Source organism: Magallana gigas, chromosome 3 (genome assembly GCF_963853765.1).
Source record: "Magallana gigas chromosome 3, xbMagGiga1.1, whole genome shotgun sequence".
Taxonomy (NCBI): Eukaryota; Metazoa; Mollusca; class Bivalvia; order Ostreida; family Ostreidae; genus Magallana; species Magallana gigas.
Window position 1 is genome coordinate 44,482,797 of NC_088855.1, and position 16,870 is coordinate 44,499,666.

At 33.1% G+C, this 16,870-nt stretch overlaps 2 protein-coding genes across 4 annotated transcripts; both read left to right on the forward strand.

Annotated features, from left to right (window-relative positions):
- The first annotated feature begins 30 nt into the window (after positions 1 to 30).
- LOC105343296 (ceramide kinase) lies at positions 31 to 8,654 on the forward strand. 2 transcript variants are annotated; one of them, XM_066079958.1, is made up of 12 exons: positions 31 to 161; positions 1,335 to 1,544; positions 1,651 to 1,779; positions 1,951 to 2,014; positions 2,104 to 2,249; positions 2,338 to 2,412; positions 5,420 to 5,566; positions 5,808 to 5,877; positions 6,108 to 6,163; positions 6,795 to 6,985; positions 7,222 to 7,385; positions 7,728 to 8,654. In XM_066079958.1, the coding sequence occupies exons 1-12, from the start codon at positions 86 to 88 to the stop codon at positions 7,786 to 7,788; spliced, it is 1,389 nt and encodes a 462-aa protein (XP_065936030.1). In that variant the 5' UTR covers positions 31 to 85; the 3' UTR covers positions 7,789 to 8,654. The 2 variants fall into 2 exon arrangements, with proteins under 2 accessions (XP_065936030.1, XP_065936031.1); XM_066079959.1 differs by having other exon boundaries at positions 7,671 to 8,636.
- A 2,356-nt stretch (positions 8,655 to 11,010) lies between these two features.
- LOC136269439 (ceramide kinase-like) lies at positions 11,011 to 16,755 on the forward strand. Of its 2 annotated transcripts, none has more exons than XM_011450604.4 (12): positions 11,011 to 11,150; positions 12,953 to 13,165; positions 13,255 to 13,383; positions 13,592 to 13,655; positions 13,760 to 13,905; positions 14,000 to 14,074; positions 14,190 to 14,336; positions 14,497 to 14,566; positions 14,771 to 14,817; positions 15,361 to 15,551; positions 15,760 to 15,917; positions 16,366 to 16,755. In XM_011450604.4, the coding sequence occupies exons 1-12, from the start codon at positions 11,069 to 11,071 to the stop codon at positions 16,403 to 16,405; spliced, it is 1,362 nt and encodes a 453-aa protein (XP_011448906.3). In that variant the 5' UTR covers positions 11,011 to 11,068; the 3' UTR covers positions 16,406 to 16,755. The 2 variants fall into 2 exon arrangements, with proteins under 2 accessions (XP_011448906.3, XP_065936035.1); XM_066079963.1 differs by having other exon boundaries at positions 14,771 to 14,805.
- The last annotated feature ends 115 nt before the right edge of the window (positions 16,756 to 16,870 follow it).

The following is a 16,870-nucleotide window of genomic DNA, read 5'->3' on the forward strand; positions in this document are numbered from 1 at the left end:
TTGGACAATAACTGAATAAGTTCCTGCACATCTCCGTATATTAGCCCAATCCAAAATTGGTTTGTTTACATTTTTGCTGAGAAGCATGGTATTTAAAGTTGACGTTGAATTTTTCGTCTTGGAGAAAGAAAGACTGAGAATATCGGACAGAAATAATATTTGTATGTATCGTTAGGTATAGGTAGCTGATATCAAATTTAAACCTCAATATTTTACTACACAGTGAAAGTGGCAACATGCTATAGCTATAGCTAACATGGTGAATATTTTGTAGGTTTCAGTGAACAAATGATGAAAACAAAGCAATCATCCTCTTTAGTTTATATAAAAAAGGTGTACCGGTATGTAAAACGTTTAAATCATGCTATGGTCAGCAAGAGATTATTGTACATGCTAATTTTAGCTCACCTGAGCCAAATGCATATCGAGAGACATCTGTCACCTAATTGCATGTCACCTCTATTTGGTCTTTTTATATAAAAGAAAAGGTAAGCCAATGTGTAAGTCATAGTATATATCTGGCAAGGAAACTACAAAAATTAAGTATTGTAAAATCTAAGGTTGAGTTTTAGCTCATCTGAGCCAAAGGCATATACTCAGAGACCATTTATGATATTTATGATATTGAGATTTGTTATACCCCTGTAAAACAGTTACTATATAAATCTATACGAAAAAAAGTCCAGCATTTTGACTGTTGGACTGGAACTGTTAGATTGGAACTGTTAAAATCGACTATTAATTAAAAAAGACTGTTGACCAGTGACGTCACATTCCGCGAAAACGTGTTATTGATTAGAAGGGGTATAACAAAACAGTTGTTGACTGTGTCTCGGGTAACAGTTGATCTATCGGACCGGCTCGCAAACTGTTGCCCGCGGCCTTTGGCCTTGGGCAACAGTTTGCGAGCCGGTCCGACAAATCAACTGTTGCCCTCGACCCCAGTCAACAACTGTATATTGTTATACCCCTGTAAAACAGTTACTATATAACTCTATACGAAAAAAAGTCCAGCATTTTGACTGTTGGACTGGAACTGTTAAATTGGAACTGTTAAAATTGACTGTTAAAAAAGACTGTTGACCGGTGACGTCACATTCCGCGAAAACGTGTTATTGATTAGAAAGGATATAACAAAACAGTTGTTGACTGTGTCTCGGGCAACAGTTGATCAATCAGACCGGCTCGCAAACTGTTGCCCGCGGCCTTCGGCCTTGGGCAACAGTTTGCGAGACGGTCCGACAGATCAACTGTTGCCCTCGACCCCAGTCAACAACTGTATACTGTTAATTGACTGTCACCTCTGTTTGTTGACCATATTCGTTTTTTGACAGGTGTAGAGATTTGTGATGTAATTGATTGTCATCTCTCAGAGGAACCAGCTGGATTCTTGTCTGGTTTATTTTGGTCCTCTCCCTATCTTGTCGTCAGGTACATCTCTAAAGGTAAAAACTACAAGTGGACAGCAGAAACTGTACAGGTCACTGGGTCAAAAGAGGAATGCGAGGCACTGCAGGACAAGATCAATGAAAATTTAGGTCAAGGTGAACTGAAGAACACAATATTGCATGAAAAATTCAATGGGATCAAGACATTTCTTTTAAGAAAAGAGATAAAAATGTAGTTTATTTCTAAGAATTTCCTTCATAGTGAACCAAAGACCAAAAAAACTGGGAGTTTTTATTAATCCTATTGGAGGAAGCCAAAATTCTCTGGATGTATACAGCAAAGTTGTCTACCCTTTGTTTAAAGCAGCAAACATAAAATGTGACGTCAATGGTAAGTATATAGTACATAACTTAATTCATATATTTCTTTCAGTGAAAGACTTTCACTAATTTTCAGATTTGTTCACCTCATCAAATCGCTTCCATACATTAAAAAAGCTTACATATATATGAAGTATTTCTGTTTCATCATTCTATGATGTCATTTCATTTTTATGTACAGTTTCTGAACGACCGAAGCACATGATTGACCTGATAAACTGTTTCGACACGGCTAGTGTTGATGGGTTTGTATACAGTGTAGATATTTCAATTAATGTATCAGTCTGATTTGAACTCCTAGTAAGTAATGATGTATTCTGTTGTGTTTTATAAGATTAGTAATAGTAGGAGGTGACGGAAGTTTACTTGAAGTCCTCAACTGTCTCCTGACCCAAGCTCAGAAAGAGGCTGGTTTAGATTATGATCAACCTACCTGTAAACTTAAACATTTAGAGATACCAATTGGCATCATACCAACAGGTGGATACAGAAGAATTTTCAATTATTTAGGACTGTTTATTTAAAAGTGTTATATACTTAATACACCCCATGTTGATGTAATTTTCAGGTACAGGAAATGGAGCAGCTAACTTTCTCTATGGCACTCTGGATTATGTCACAGCAGCATTGCATATAATTAGGGGTTAGTACTTAACAGCAACATAACTTAAAATGTTTGAATACAATGTCTATATATACATTGTGTATTTAATTAATTTATGTGTATCGATCATTTTTTCGACAAAAATAATAAAAATTCTTTTTAAATAATACAAGTAAGTTAAAGTAAAACTCAGTTATATAGCGAAGTCCTAGGGACCAGTGGATTTACTTCACTATATCCTTAATTCGTTATATCCCTATATATACCGGTATATTGAATTCGTAATAATAACTACATGTATAGCAAATTCAATACATGTATATACATGTATTCTTTTACCAAACTATAATTTTTGCTAATTGAGACATAAAATAAAAATACATTACTTTGATACCTTTTACAATCAGATTGTGAATTGAAAACTTTATATGAAATTAAATTCATTCAAACTATTATGTTAAAGGGACTTAGACACGATTTGACTTTATATTTTCAAACTAAATTTTTCCATTTTCAATGTTTATAATGATAAATATAGAAGTTTATAATGCTGATAATTTGAAAGTCAAATATCAATTAAGTAATAAGCAAGATACAGAGGTCATAATTCTTTGTTTTGTAAACAAAGCTCGAATATTGTCATTGTTATGCCCCCTTCGAAGAAGGGAAGGCATATTGCTTTGCTGCTGTCTGTCGGTCAGTCAGTCTGTCGGTCAGTCCACCAACAGTTTCCACTCCTTTTCTTTGCAGAGGATGAACATATTGAAATGAAATTTTATATACAGGTTTATCATGATAATATCTAGGTCAAGTTCGATATTGGGTGCGATCGAGCAATTTTCGACAGAGTTATGGCCCTTGGACGTAGAAAAGTTCCAGTTATTTGCAGTTTCCGCTCATTTTCTTCACAGAGGATGAACATCTTGAAATGAAATTTGGTATACAGGTTTATCATTATAATATCTAGGACAAGTCTGATACTCGGTACGATCGAGCAATTTTCGACAGAGTTATGGCCCTTGGACGTAGAAAAATTCCAGTTATTTGCAGTTTCTGCTCATTTTCTTCACAGAGGATGAACATTTTGAAATGAAATTTGGTATACAGGTTTATCATTATAATATCTAGGACAAGTTTGATACTGGGTACGATCGAGCAATTTTCGACAGAGTTATGGCCCTTGGACGTAGAAAATTCCAGTTATTTGCAGTTTCTGCTCATTTTCTTTGCAAAGGATGAACATATTGAAATGAAATTTGTTATACAGGTTTATCATTATAATATCTAAGTTAAGTTTGATACTGGGTGTTATAGAGCAATTTTCGACAGAGTTATGGCCCTTGGACGTAGAAAAATTCCAGTTATTTGCAGTTTCCGCTCATTTTCTTTGTAGAGGATGAACATATTGAAATGAAATTTGGTATACAGGTTTATCATGATAATATCTAGGTCAAGTTCGATATTGGGTGCGATCGAGCAATTTTCGACAGAGTTATGGCCCTTGGACGTAGAAAAGTTCCAGTTATTTGCAGTTTCTGCTCATTTTCTTCACAGAGGATGAACATTTTGAAATGAAATTTGGTATACAGGTTTATCATTATAATATCTAGGACAAGTTTGATATTGGGTGCGATCGAGCAATTTGCGACAGAGTTATGGCCTTTGGACGTAGAAAAGTTCCAGTTATTTGCAGTTTCCGCTCATTTTCTTCACAGAGGATGAACATCTTGAAATGAAATTTGGTATACAGGTTTATCATTATAATATCTAGGACAAGTCTGATACTCGGTACGATCGAGCAATTTTCGACAGAGTTATGGCCCTTGGACGTAGAAAAATTCCAGTTATTTGCAGTTTCTGCTCATTTTCTTTGCAGAGGATGAACATATTGAAATGAAATTTGGTATACAGGTTTATCATGATAATATCTAGGTTAAGTTTGATACTGGGTGTTATAGAGCAATTTTCGACAGAGTTATGGCCTTGGACGTAGAAAAATTCCAGTTATTTGCAGTTTCCGCTCATTTTCTTTGCAGAGGATGAACATATTGAAATGAAATTTGGTATACAGGTTTATCATGATAATATCTAGGTTAAGTTTGATACTGGGTGTTATAGAGCAATTTTCGACAGAGTTATGGCCCTTGGACGTAGAAAAATTCCAGTTATTTGCAGTTTCCGCTCATTTTCTTTGTAGAGGATGAACATATTGAAATGAAATTTGGTATACAGGTTTATCATGATAATATCTAGGTCAAGTTCGATATTGGGTGCGATCGAGCAATTTTCGACAGAGTTATGGCCCTTGGACGTAGAAAAATTCTAGTTATTTGCAGTTTCCGCTCATTTTCTTCACAGAGGATGAACATTTTACGTTTATTTTCTTTGTGGATGTTTCCAAAGGAGGGGGGCATAAGTGTTTCACAAACATCTCTTGTTTACATATGTGTTGTATTGGTGTAAGTATATAGTTTCAATCTTTCTTTTATTGATGATACATGTAGTATGAAGATATTGAATTAGTTTAAATTGTTTTTTACATTATATAATGTCTATAAGAAATGGTAATTCTCTACATTCCTTTTTTTGTAAACAACTATAAGACTCAAGCTTTGTTTACATAACAATCAATTCTTACCTCTGTATCTCGCTTGTAACTTGATTTTAACATTCAATATTTTGGTCAATCATTTAAAATGCACCAGTAAACCATTTTATACATGAAAAATAAATTTTTTATCTCAAATCGTGTCTAAGTCCCTTTAAATGGTAGTGCAAACTTTTTAAACTGTTAAGAAATTGGTTAATATAAAAGTGTTAAATTTCATTATTATTCACCTCTACAGGACTCAAAATCAGTTCACTATATCTGTAAATTCGTTATATCCGAATTTGTTATAAATGTCAAATTTTGTAAAGATTTGTTAAGAATTTTACTGGGGACTCAAAAAAAACTTCGTTATATTGAGAATTCGCTATATCCATGTTTGCACTAAAGGAGTTTTACTGTATTTGAAATAATTTCAAAAGGCTGTTGTATTTTAAGGCGAGACAAATGAAAATAATATTCAGGCTGTGTACAGCGGTGGAAAGTTGATGTCCTTCAGTCTCATCGCCGTTGCCTGCGGATTTTTCACGGACATGATGTATGAAATGGACAGACAAAGGTGGCTGAAAAAAGCAAGATATGCAGGTACTGATTTAGATATACACTGTGTATCAATGTACAAATATGCATGCCTGCATCAACAAATGCCCAAGAAATCCAAGTTGTAATTTCTTTAATTTCGAAAAATAAATAGCTTCAGCTTTGAATTGTACATTTATCAAACAAGGATTTACCGGTAATAAGTAGAAAGTATAAATGATGATGAAAATTGGATTAAAATGCCAATACAAACTTTAATAATTTCTTGATATTTTTTCTCTTTAAGTTGTACCTTTTTATATGGGACTTTTCAAGAAGAAGAGGTTATTAAATGTGAAATTATCAATAATCCCAGAGTAAGTATAAATCACTCCACTGTCAGTCTGTAAAGACGGTTGAAAAAAGTATAGTGAATATCCTTTCTGACAGGAATTTCATATCAAGAGATCGAATCTAAAGTTTTGCATAAAAGACACAGACTAATTTAAAGCAATGGGTTTATTTTTTCGCATGAAGGCATTTTACAGTTACATGTATATATTTTTGGACTGTGTCTATTTAAACATATATATTTGTTTTTAAAAAGAAAGCTTTCTTCAGAGACTGATGATGTTGAAGGAACAATGGAGGAAATGGAAGTAGGTCAGAACTGTTCCATTTGTTATTGATTAATGGTGCTTTTTTTGATACATAGAAATTTCATAGAGAAACCAGAGACCATTAGATATTTGATTTTGAAATCAGAAAATGATGCTTTTATATATATATATCATTTTAAAATTTCTTGTCAAAATATCATTCAATTCTTTGCCAAGAACAGCATATAAGGGAGTCAATTGAGCTCAGCTAGTGCTTTGAATATGTGTAGTTTACTTATTTTTTTCTCTAATCTAATGAAAATAACTAGTATGCAGCTGTGCTATTATTAGAAAAAATTAAGAAAAACAGAACCCAGTTAATTGCCCTACCCTCCAACCCCTCATTCCAAAGGTTCAATTGTACCTTCATGTAGTTTCATAGAGAATATTTTTCTTGGTGTGGATGTAAAAAGATTTCGAGCTATCTCAGTAATATATTTTGGACAGTTTCTATACATGCACACTGAAGAATTATTGATGAAGAACAAATATCGACTGATCAATATCAATTGCTGTTATCAAAAAGTAATTATTTTTTAGCTGATTTAAGGATGTCTTATATTTTATTCAAATTAACAGTAACTGCTTACAGTGTCAGATTTATTGAACTAGCTGTGTGTGTCTTCATCTTCCAGGACAAGTGAGCAGTGTAATATCCTTCTCTGGCGACTTATTCAACAATGCAACAGATTCTACAATGGATTTTGTTAAAATGTCTCAGAGTACAAGAAAAACAGGACTTTTTACACTTCTGGCTTTCAAAGAAAGCAGCCGCTTGGAATTCCTATCTTGTTTCATGGGATTTTTAACAATGACTCGATCCTTAGTATGTACCGTATGCTTTTAAGTACAAATACCATTCTAACTACCCGGTAAATTATATGTGAAAAATAAACAAAGAGAAATTTAAACACACCAAAGCATTAGATAAAAGAATTGAAAAAAAAAGATTCTAATTTTTTATGTACTATATTGTATCAATTGATAAGAATTCATGTTTCAAAAATTTGCTCTTTTTCAGTGTAGACGAATAATAACAACTTTTCTGATTTTATTCCTTAGTTCCAGAAGGACTGTATATCTACGCACACAGTAAGGGGATACAAGGTAAAGCTTCCTGGCTGCATTGAGAATTTGGACCAAGATCCAAGCATAGCGCGGATGAATAATTTACTTGATGTTGACGGAGAAATGATTGACATCTATGAGGGGGAGTTTGAAGTACGGTATGTAATACTACTTGTTGATCATATCATGAAGATTGCTCATTATTAATCTGAGATACTTTATCTTAGACATCTGTGATGTTCATTTGAAGCATACGAGAATGGTTAGTTATGTAACTTAAATTGTAAATTTTAAATAAAGATTTAAGTCATTGCTATGGGAATTTTTTCACTGTTATAACATGCGCTGGATTGATGTCGATTAACTTAATATGATACATAAGCTATACTTTTGACCGGTGGTTTAAGCAGGTAGACAGCAAAATTGTCTGTTTATGTTTTCAGGACTCACATGAAGCTGGCCAAATTCTACACCTCTCACTGAAATTTCTGTACATTTAGATCTGATGGCAATAAATGGTTAGGCGTTGCTGGATTGAGACAATCATCTAATAAAATGTAATTTTGTACCCAGCTGTTGTTTGATTATACTGGATAACATTCTATATATGTATCACAATATATAGCATCTATTTCCCCAACTGATTTAACCTATACATGGAACTATATATATATATACATTTTACCTGTATATTTATCAATCACTTATTATTGTTCAATCTGAAGCTATTGTATAACAAAATCGTCTTTTTTAACGTGATTGTTCAATTCTGATTTATATTGTTGTATAAATATTTTGTTGTTGATATTTTTAAAGATATGTATACATATTGCGTATTTTAGAAAATCATTTTGTTGTGAGATATGTTTTGTTTATACTAAGAATATATTTTTGAAGCTATGACACACAAGATTATTATTTTTATGTGCGGAATAGTTTCTATTATGTGTTCAAATAAATTTTGAGCCACCTCAGAATGTTAGCGAGCAGGTTTCTAAGTAATACTTGTTGTTTATTCATTTAGCACTTCACTGTCCAATGAGTATTTCCCCTCTATATCTTAAACAAACCGATTGTGATTCATAGCTCTATAAAAGCTGACAGGCCTGAAATGTACACGATCCAGTTCTAACCAATTTATCGATTGGAAAAAAAATCACAGACTACACCAAGTAGTACTCATTCCCATATAGAACCATTTTAACAAGAGCTTGAACTTTAGGTAGTTGTGTCAAACGGCAATGTGACGTAGGCCTGTCTATTTCATTGTAGGCCACTCAGCCATGGCTCTTTGAAATCAACAGGATTTGTCTGGCTTTTGAGCAAAGACTACGCAATCGGTGTATATTTCGCTTGAAATCAGCGTCATTTTAACTTGTTTTGACTGAAGAAATAGATTGTTACATCCTAATGAAATATCAAGATCTTGTTAAAATGGTTCTAAGAGGACTAGGATATATTTCTTTTATATAACGTATTGATGTACATTATATAAATAGTGCCTGTTTGGGAGGGTAACAGTTGAAATTGACACCCCGAGAAAACCATTGTCAACCGACGCGAAGCGGAGGTCGACAATGGTTTTCGAGGGGTGTCAATTTCAACTGTTATCCTACCAAACAGGCACTATTTATTTTGTTATACTGAATGTCTTAATTTTTAAGAAAATTTTACTGCTTTTATATAGGAATAACGTGAATTCTACAGCGAACCGAACGCGCATAATTTCCGCGCATGTAACATTTTTTAATGTTACCCGTTGCTAAGTGCGTTACTAACGCTGAGGGTTATAGAAAATATTATTAACTGCGTCTTAACTAATCAGATTTCAGTATTTAACATGAAAGTATAACAATACCAATGATTTAGTCATCACTTCTACCAATCTACTGGTTCTTTGTGATTAATTCAACAATTTAAAAAAAAGAAATATGCCTATGTATTTACAACCAGCAAGTATTAATTCTTCTATTTCTTACGGAAACTTTTAGTAAATTCATAATTCTATAGAAACAGTCAGACTGAAATCTACACGCCCCATTTATCGATTGGTCGAAATCTACGGCGGCTGAAACTGACAAGATACTGACAGGACTGAAATTGACACGCCCTGTTTATCGATTGGTCGAAACCTACAGCGACCTAAGAAAAATGACGGACTGCACGAAATAATCATGATGATGTCAGATTCAAAGTCTCACAGGAGACGATTTGGCTGTTTCTTTTAGCTAAAGTACTGATGTACATTAACAGTAATTTAGTGAATTTTAATTTTTAATAATCAATTTATTAATTAGTTAAAGGAAAGATGTTAATATAAACAATAAAATGCTTTCTTTGATGATTCATGCGGGTTATGTATTTTTTCTGCAATGTCGCCACCTTCACATCCCCGAATGAATCAAAGAAAGCATTTTATTGTTTAAATAAACATTAAATTGCTTTCTTAGACGATTCATGCGGGCTATGAAGGCAACCATTGCAGATTTTTTTTTTGAAATAACCCGCTAACGTTACATGTTGTGTATTTTTTCTGCAATGTCCTACCTTTACACCCGCATGAATCGCCAAAGAAAGAATTATTTAAATATTCACATCCAATGAATATTTTTTCCTCTATATCTTAAGCAAACATAGATGGTAGAAACTGACAGACTGACGAAATGATGTCATACTCAAATTCCTATACATAGAAGAATTATATGTCAATTTCTTCTATCTAATATATATTGTTATTATACTTTCATGTTAAATACCGAAATCTGATTGGTTTATACGCATTTGGTAATCCGTTCTAATACCATCAGCGTTAGTAACACACTTGGCAACGGGTAACACAACGAATTATTACATGCGCGCAAATCATGCGCGACGGTTCGCTATAGAATTCACGTCATTTCTATTTAAAGCAGTAAATTTTCTTTAAAACTAAGACATTCAGTATAATAAAATAAATAGTGCCTGTTTGGGAGGGTAACTGTTAAAATTGACACCCCTCGGAAACCATTGTCAATGGTTTTCGCGGGGGTCAATTTCAACAGTTACCCTCCCAAACAGGCACTATTTATATAATATATAGTCTTGTCCCATGATGCCCTGTTCTTCGATTGTCCCCAATCGAAGAGCAGGGCATTATGGGACAAGAATATCTAACGTGAAGGTAGCGATCATTGCAGAAAAATTACGCAGCCCGCTAGCCAAACATACTCAATTTGTATGCACCCATCGTTGCAGTTATGGGGCTACATTAAAAACATAATGATTCAATGCTTAAATATGTGAAGGTCATTATGGTTCCTTCAAACTCCTTGGGAGTCTGAGGTCAGCCCGTGCTCTCAATGTACATTTGTAGCTTTAGTTTCGGTCGGTCAAGAAATAATTTACGCGATTCGTCAGCACCAAAAAATGCACAGAATAAATCAATAGACGACGCTAAAATTATCAATTATAGCTACTGGAATTCAAGTTGACATTAGACTCGCTAAACACGCATTTGAAGCAGTATTCAAAAGTCAAATGAAATGCGTATAATCATACGCCGATCGCGACATACATGAAGCGTATTTTCTTTTTTGTAAGTTTATAGCTGTATGAACTACAATTTGATTTTCTTGTGAAATAGAGGAATAATACATTTTACATCGTGGACGTAGATATATAAATCTAATACTATAATGATCAGTCTTTTTTCACAAGCTCCTGTTTATTTGATTGTACCGCTGCATCTTGCATAATAAGTTAATGTTAAATGCGAGGAAAGTTCTCTTCAACTCGATCAATAAGGTAACGTACATCTCCGTATATTAGCCAACTCACAAAAATAAAGGATTTGATTATAGATATGTCAATCATGGTACATACAGTTGGTGTGGAATCGTTAATCTTGGAGGAAGAGAGACTCAAACTATCAAATAAGTCAATTTGTAAGTATCGCGAAAAAAAGGCAATCAGTTCTCAAAATGTCTCGAAGGGTCATCTTATTCGCTCTAGTTGTTCTTTAATACATACACACGTATCGCTAACAAAATATTGTGCAGTATAAACGAGGAGAGAGCGGATGAGTTGATCCTGTGCTCAGGGGTAGATATTGAAATACTAAAACGTTTTACTCTGTGATATTTGTTTAGTTTTTTTTTAAAGTAAATTTGAAATGATTTAGCTCACCTGTTGTGATTTGTGTTAAAACCAAAAAGCGTATTTTGCTCCCTAGCTAAAATAACATGATGCTTTTATAAAATTGTCATGCTGTTTGTTTTATTTGTTAAAATAAAGTTTATCAGGAAGAACAATAGGAACGAAGCTTAATCAACAGCGAGTTTCCAACGATGCTCTTACGTACAGGTGATATTGAGATCTGTATCTATGGAACGCCAAATTCACAAAAATGAGCTACACATGCATAGTTTCAGAGTCGGTAAATTCGGTTTATTGGTTGTAACCTGTAAAAGTTACGGACAGTATACTTTAATTAATTAACGACGTTGAACTATATTTAACATCTTTAAACCATAGGCCTAACGCGACCATCTATGTTTCGTAACGTAAACTATAATATTAATAAGCACTGAAAACCATCATTTGCAATATAGTTTCTCTAATAAATACAGTATAGTTTCATGATATGTAATTAACAACCTTAACTTTAGTTAACGAATGGTTATTATAGTTTACAGGTTGAAACTATGTACATCAGCATAATCTACTGCTAACGTTAATTTTTAGATAGAAAACTTATTATTTGTAAACTATTGTTTACAACCATCAAATATTTTTTTCAGATAAAACTACAGTTAACAAGTCGTTAACTTATCGTTTACACTTCGTAAATTATAGTTTACAGTCCATAAGACTGGTTCATTGACTATGAAACTGTGTTAGCTCATTCATGTGATTTTGGCCATAGCGCAAAATTCACAAAAAATGAGCTTAACATGACTTTACAGTCCAAAAATTTGGTTTATCAACTGGAAACTATAGTTCACATTTGTAAACCATAGTTAACACAATAATCTATGTCTCTGAAGTGTAAACTATAATTAAAACTGAAAAGAAACATTTGCGTTTGCAAAACATTGATTATCTGATAAATGTAGTTTTGGAATTTGTGAAACTTTGATTAAGATTTTTTAAAAACTCTAGTTAACAAATCGTTAACTATAGGATACGGTTTATAAACAATTATAGTTCATAGTAAATAAACCTAGATAATCAACAGTGAAACTATGTTTAAATAATTTTTGTGAACTTGGCGTGCCAAACACATCTAGATTGTTAAGCATTACAGATAATATTTAGATCCGTTGCGCGGTTGGCTATCACTTCTTTGGAACATTTAAGGTGACATAGATTTATTTGTTGTTTTCTTTACAGAATTTAGATTATTGGGAATCAAAATGTGTACATAACAATTGTCCTTTACAAAATATTAGGTTATTGGGAATCAAAATTTGAAATGTCATGTACAAATTTTGATTCCCATTAAACTAAACTTTTGTAAAAGACAGTTGTCACATGTCAGCGGTTTATTATCACATGTGATATTAAGATCTGTGTCATGATTCAACCACAGAGAGAGGTGATCGACAACCAATGGTTGACCATTATGCAGCTGGTATTGATATGTTTGACTTGATTAAGCTTGCACATTTTAGCGCTTGAGCATTACAGATGATATTGAGATCTGTGACTTGATTGGTTGTCACCTGTCTGTGGTTGACTATTACAGGTGATATTAATATCAGTGACGTGATTGGCTGTCATCTCACAGAGGAACCAGCTGGACTCTTGTCTGGTTTATTTTGGTCCTCTCCTAACCTTGTCGTCAGGTATATCTCTAAAGGTAAAAACTACAAGTGGACAGCAGAAACAGTACAGGTCACTGGGTCAAAAGAGGAATGCGAGGCACTACAGGACAAGATCAATGAAAAATTAGGTCAAGGTGAGAGGAAGAATAATTTGCAGCATATTCATAACCATACAAAAGGAAAAAATAAACTTTTCTCTATTATTTTCAAAATATTTTTTTAGAGAAAAACAGACCTAAGAGACTGGCTGTCTTCATAAATCCTGTTGGAGGAAGGAGAAATGCTCTGAAGACGTACAGCGACGCCGTCCACCCCTTGTTCAAAGTCGCAAACATTAACTGCGATGTCAATGGTACGTACGAGTTTTTAAATAATCACTTGACATTAATTTTTGACATTACTCTATAGAATCTTTCCTGACTTGAACAATGGAAAGGTGTAACTGTTGTCACTCTGCTTATATTGCACAGAAATCAACATTGATTTTTAAAAATTTCCAGTACTGTTAATTCGATTGACATTCTATAAGTGTGTATAACTATTTTTTATTTTATGAACAGTTTCCGAACGACCTAAACACCTGATTGACCTGGTGAATAGTTATGATACATCAAATGTTGATGGGTTTGTGTGCTGTTGTATAATCCAACTTCTGCTTCTTTTTTCTTTAAAGGAACTCAGTTAAACGTGAATAATGAATAATTGCGAAAATATGTGTTGTCTTTAAGGCTAGTAATATTAGGAGGTGATGGTAGTTTACTTGAAGTCCTCAACTGTCTCGTGATCCGAGCTCAGAGAGAGGTTGGCCTAGATTACGATCAACCTACCTGTAAACTAAAACCATTGGAGGTACCAATCGGCATCATACCAACAGGTGGGATGGAAAAAAAAATGATCAAGAATTCAGGATTGTTCATAATTCTATGTGATATTATCCATTTTTATGGTTTTTAAAATGTAAATTGCAGGCACAGGGAATGGAACAGCAAAATGTCTCTATGGTAACATGGATGTGGTCACCGCTGCCCTTCACGTCATCAAGGGTTAGTTTATCACTGTTATACATGTAAATGTATATTCACATCAAACAGGGATACTATCCTTAAAAAGGACTCTAAAATGCAGTCTATCTTGTTGTTCATTATTAATTTATTGCAGGTAAAACAAACCACAACAACATTCAGGCTGTATACAGTGGAGGAAGGCTAGTATCCTTTAGTACTATTTTTATTGCTTATGGATTTTTCACAGACATGATGTATGAAATGGAGAGGCAAACGTGGCTTGAAAGGACAAGGTTTTTGGGTATTTTTGATATATTTATTCATAAACAAAATTTTAATTGCTTCGGACAAGAATGGCGCTGTTGGTCGTAGAATATTTCTTATTCTGTAAATTATAGCGGTATAATGACAAATGCCTTTTATTTTCTGTGTTTACATACATTTTTGTTTCATATTTTCAGTTATACCCCTGTATAATATATTTCTGAAAAAGCCAAGGTTATTTAATGTGAAGTTATCTATCTTAAAGGGGTAAGTCTGAATCCATCCTATCCTGTACATGTACACTATTCTATTTGAAAAAAAAAACATTTTTAATTCAATAAGCAAAATAAATGATTATATTTGAAATAAAAATAATCAACATGATGTAAAGGAAAAAAGAAAATGTATTTGCACAAGAATTTACAGTATTTATAGTAATTTATTTTTATTAAAAAATATGTATATTTACAGAAAGCAATCAGATGATAAAGATTCGATGTCGGAAGGCAAGGAAATAGGTGTAATTTCATTTTTATTTTATATTGGCTGCTCTGTGTTATGTCATTTAAATTATCCTTTAGACGTTTAAGTGTAGAAAATATAAGTTGTTGTCTTGGTATATACAGGTACACATCTGAGACGAAGAGGGTATTTTCTTGGTTGATCAGTTTGTTAGTCACCTTGGTTAAACACAGAACTTCATCATCAGTCATGTGTTTGCTTTGTACACAAAAAGAATTTATTTATAGTGTCAACAAGCAGACGAGAATTTAAATTAAGGTTAAGATCATTGAAATATGTTGGGGTTTTTTTTCACTGGACCTTGTCTTATCCTGAGGCATTCAGCCACAATGCACAAAAAACAACTCTCTGTAACTGATATTTGAGTTCAAAAGCTTTTGAACTCACAGTTACTCGTTTGATTAATTATTGCGATGAAACTTATTAACATTTTAATTAAATGAGCTGCTAGATAATTAAAGTTAAGTTGAATTAATTTTCTACTTTATGCATTATCATTTACGGTTAGATTGATATGGTTTCCCCCCTTCATTTTGCAGCTGAACTGAGCAGTTTAATGTCGTTATGTAGTGATTTCTTCAACAATGCAAGCAATTCAAAGGTCGATCTTGTGGACATGTCTCAAAAAACTAGGAAATCAGGGGTGTTTACTCTCCTAGCCTTGAAAGAAACTGGCAGGCTGCAATTTATATCTTGTTTTCTTCAGCTTTTGACCTTGAATCGATCCATAGTATGTATGCATCGAGTACATATTTTAGTGAAAATTAAACATAAACATAAGAAAACTATCTAGTTATTGTTACAAGAACATTTTTATAATATTAAATAATGTAAATTTGAGTTAGATATAGTATGATTTATTTTTTTAATTGAATGTTAAAATTAAAGTAAATAAATATATATTTGTCATTGTTAATATTTCCAACTACTTCGAACAGTTTCAGAAGGACTGCGTATCATCATATAGTGTTAAGGGATACAGGGTCAAGATACTTAGCCAGCAATCCGACAACGATTCACGTGTTGCCAGAATTAATAATCTACTTGACGTCGATGGGGAAAGAGTTGATTTGGTCGGTGGAGAGTATGAAGTTCGGTATGTTATTGTCTTAGGTCACATATATATACATGTATATAAGCTTGTTCAGTCGTAGAAATATTAACAGGTTAACCAGTTTCATCCTATTACTATTTTTGTTTCTTGGTTTCTTTTTTTTTAACATTTTATTTATACAGTTGTTCACGGTTTAATCACCGTCTACAAACATTGCTGCAGAAAAACTTTTCTCTTTTTTCTGCAATGTTTGTAGATACTGAAGATCTCTTTTGAGTTACTTTCAATTTCTGAACAGTTTATATATTGAATTCCTGAACAGTAGGCTGCAATAATTGACGAACTTTTTATTTTAAAAAATTGTCTTTTCAGATCATTACGTACAGTATTATGCTTATGAATGCTGTAGAGCTAATTTTAAAAAAGAGTCAAATGGATGTGATTGTGAAACTGATACAGCTATATAGATCTAGACTTTTTTTCTTTTCAGGAATCATTTAAGACTAGTGAAGTTTTACACATCATACTGAGAGCCTGAAACAGTCAGCCGCAGCTGGTGTTGTAAATACATGTGCATGTTAAAATATATGGACATTCTGGAACTTATCTTTCATGATCTCTTGTGATTCTAGAGATTTGTTTTTCCGTAGCCATACGTCTTTTTTAATGTGAAGTATTCTTATATCCCGGTCATGCTACTGAATTTCCAAAAGACTGGACATTATGACGATTTTATAATTTCACAGAATGTCTTTTACAACCTCTAACCGGCATGTGGCCATTTGTTTCGGTCAATGTCCCGTCACGATCAGAGTTTTAATTAAAATTTAAACCACACAATTATATGAATATTTTGATGTATCATGTATATCAAAAATAATTGTTTATGAAATTTTCAATGTGAAAAATTGAATGTTTATATTATGTGTCAGCCTGTGGATCATGTTATTTACCAGCGTTATACATTAAGGAAAATCAAACCATCTCCGTATATT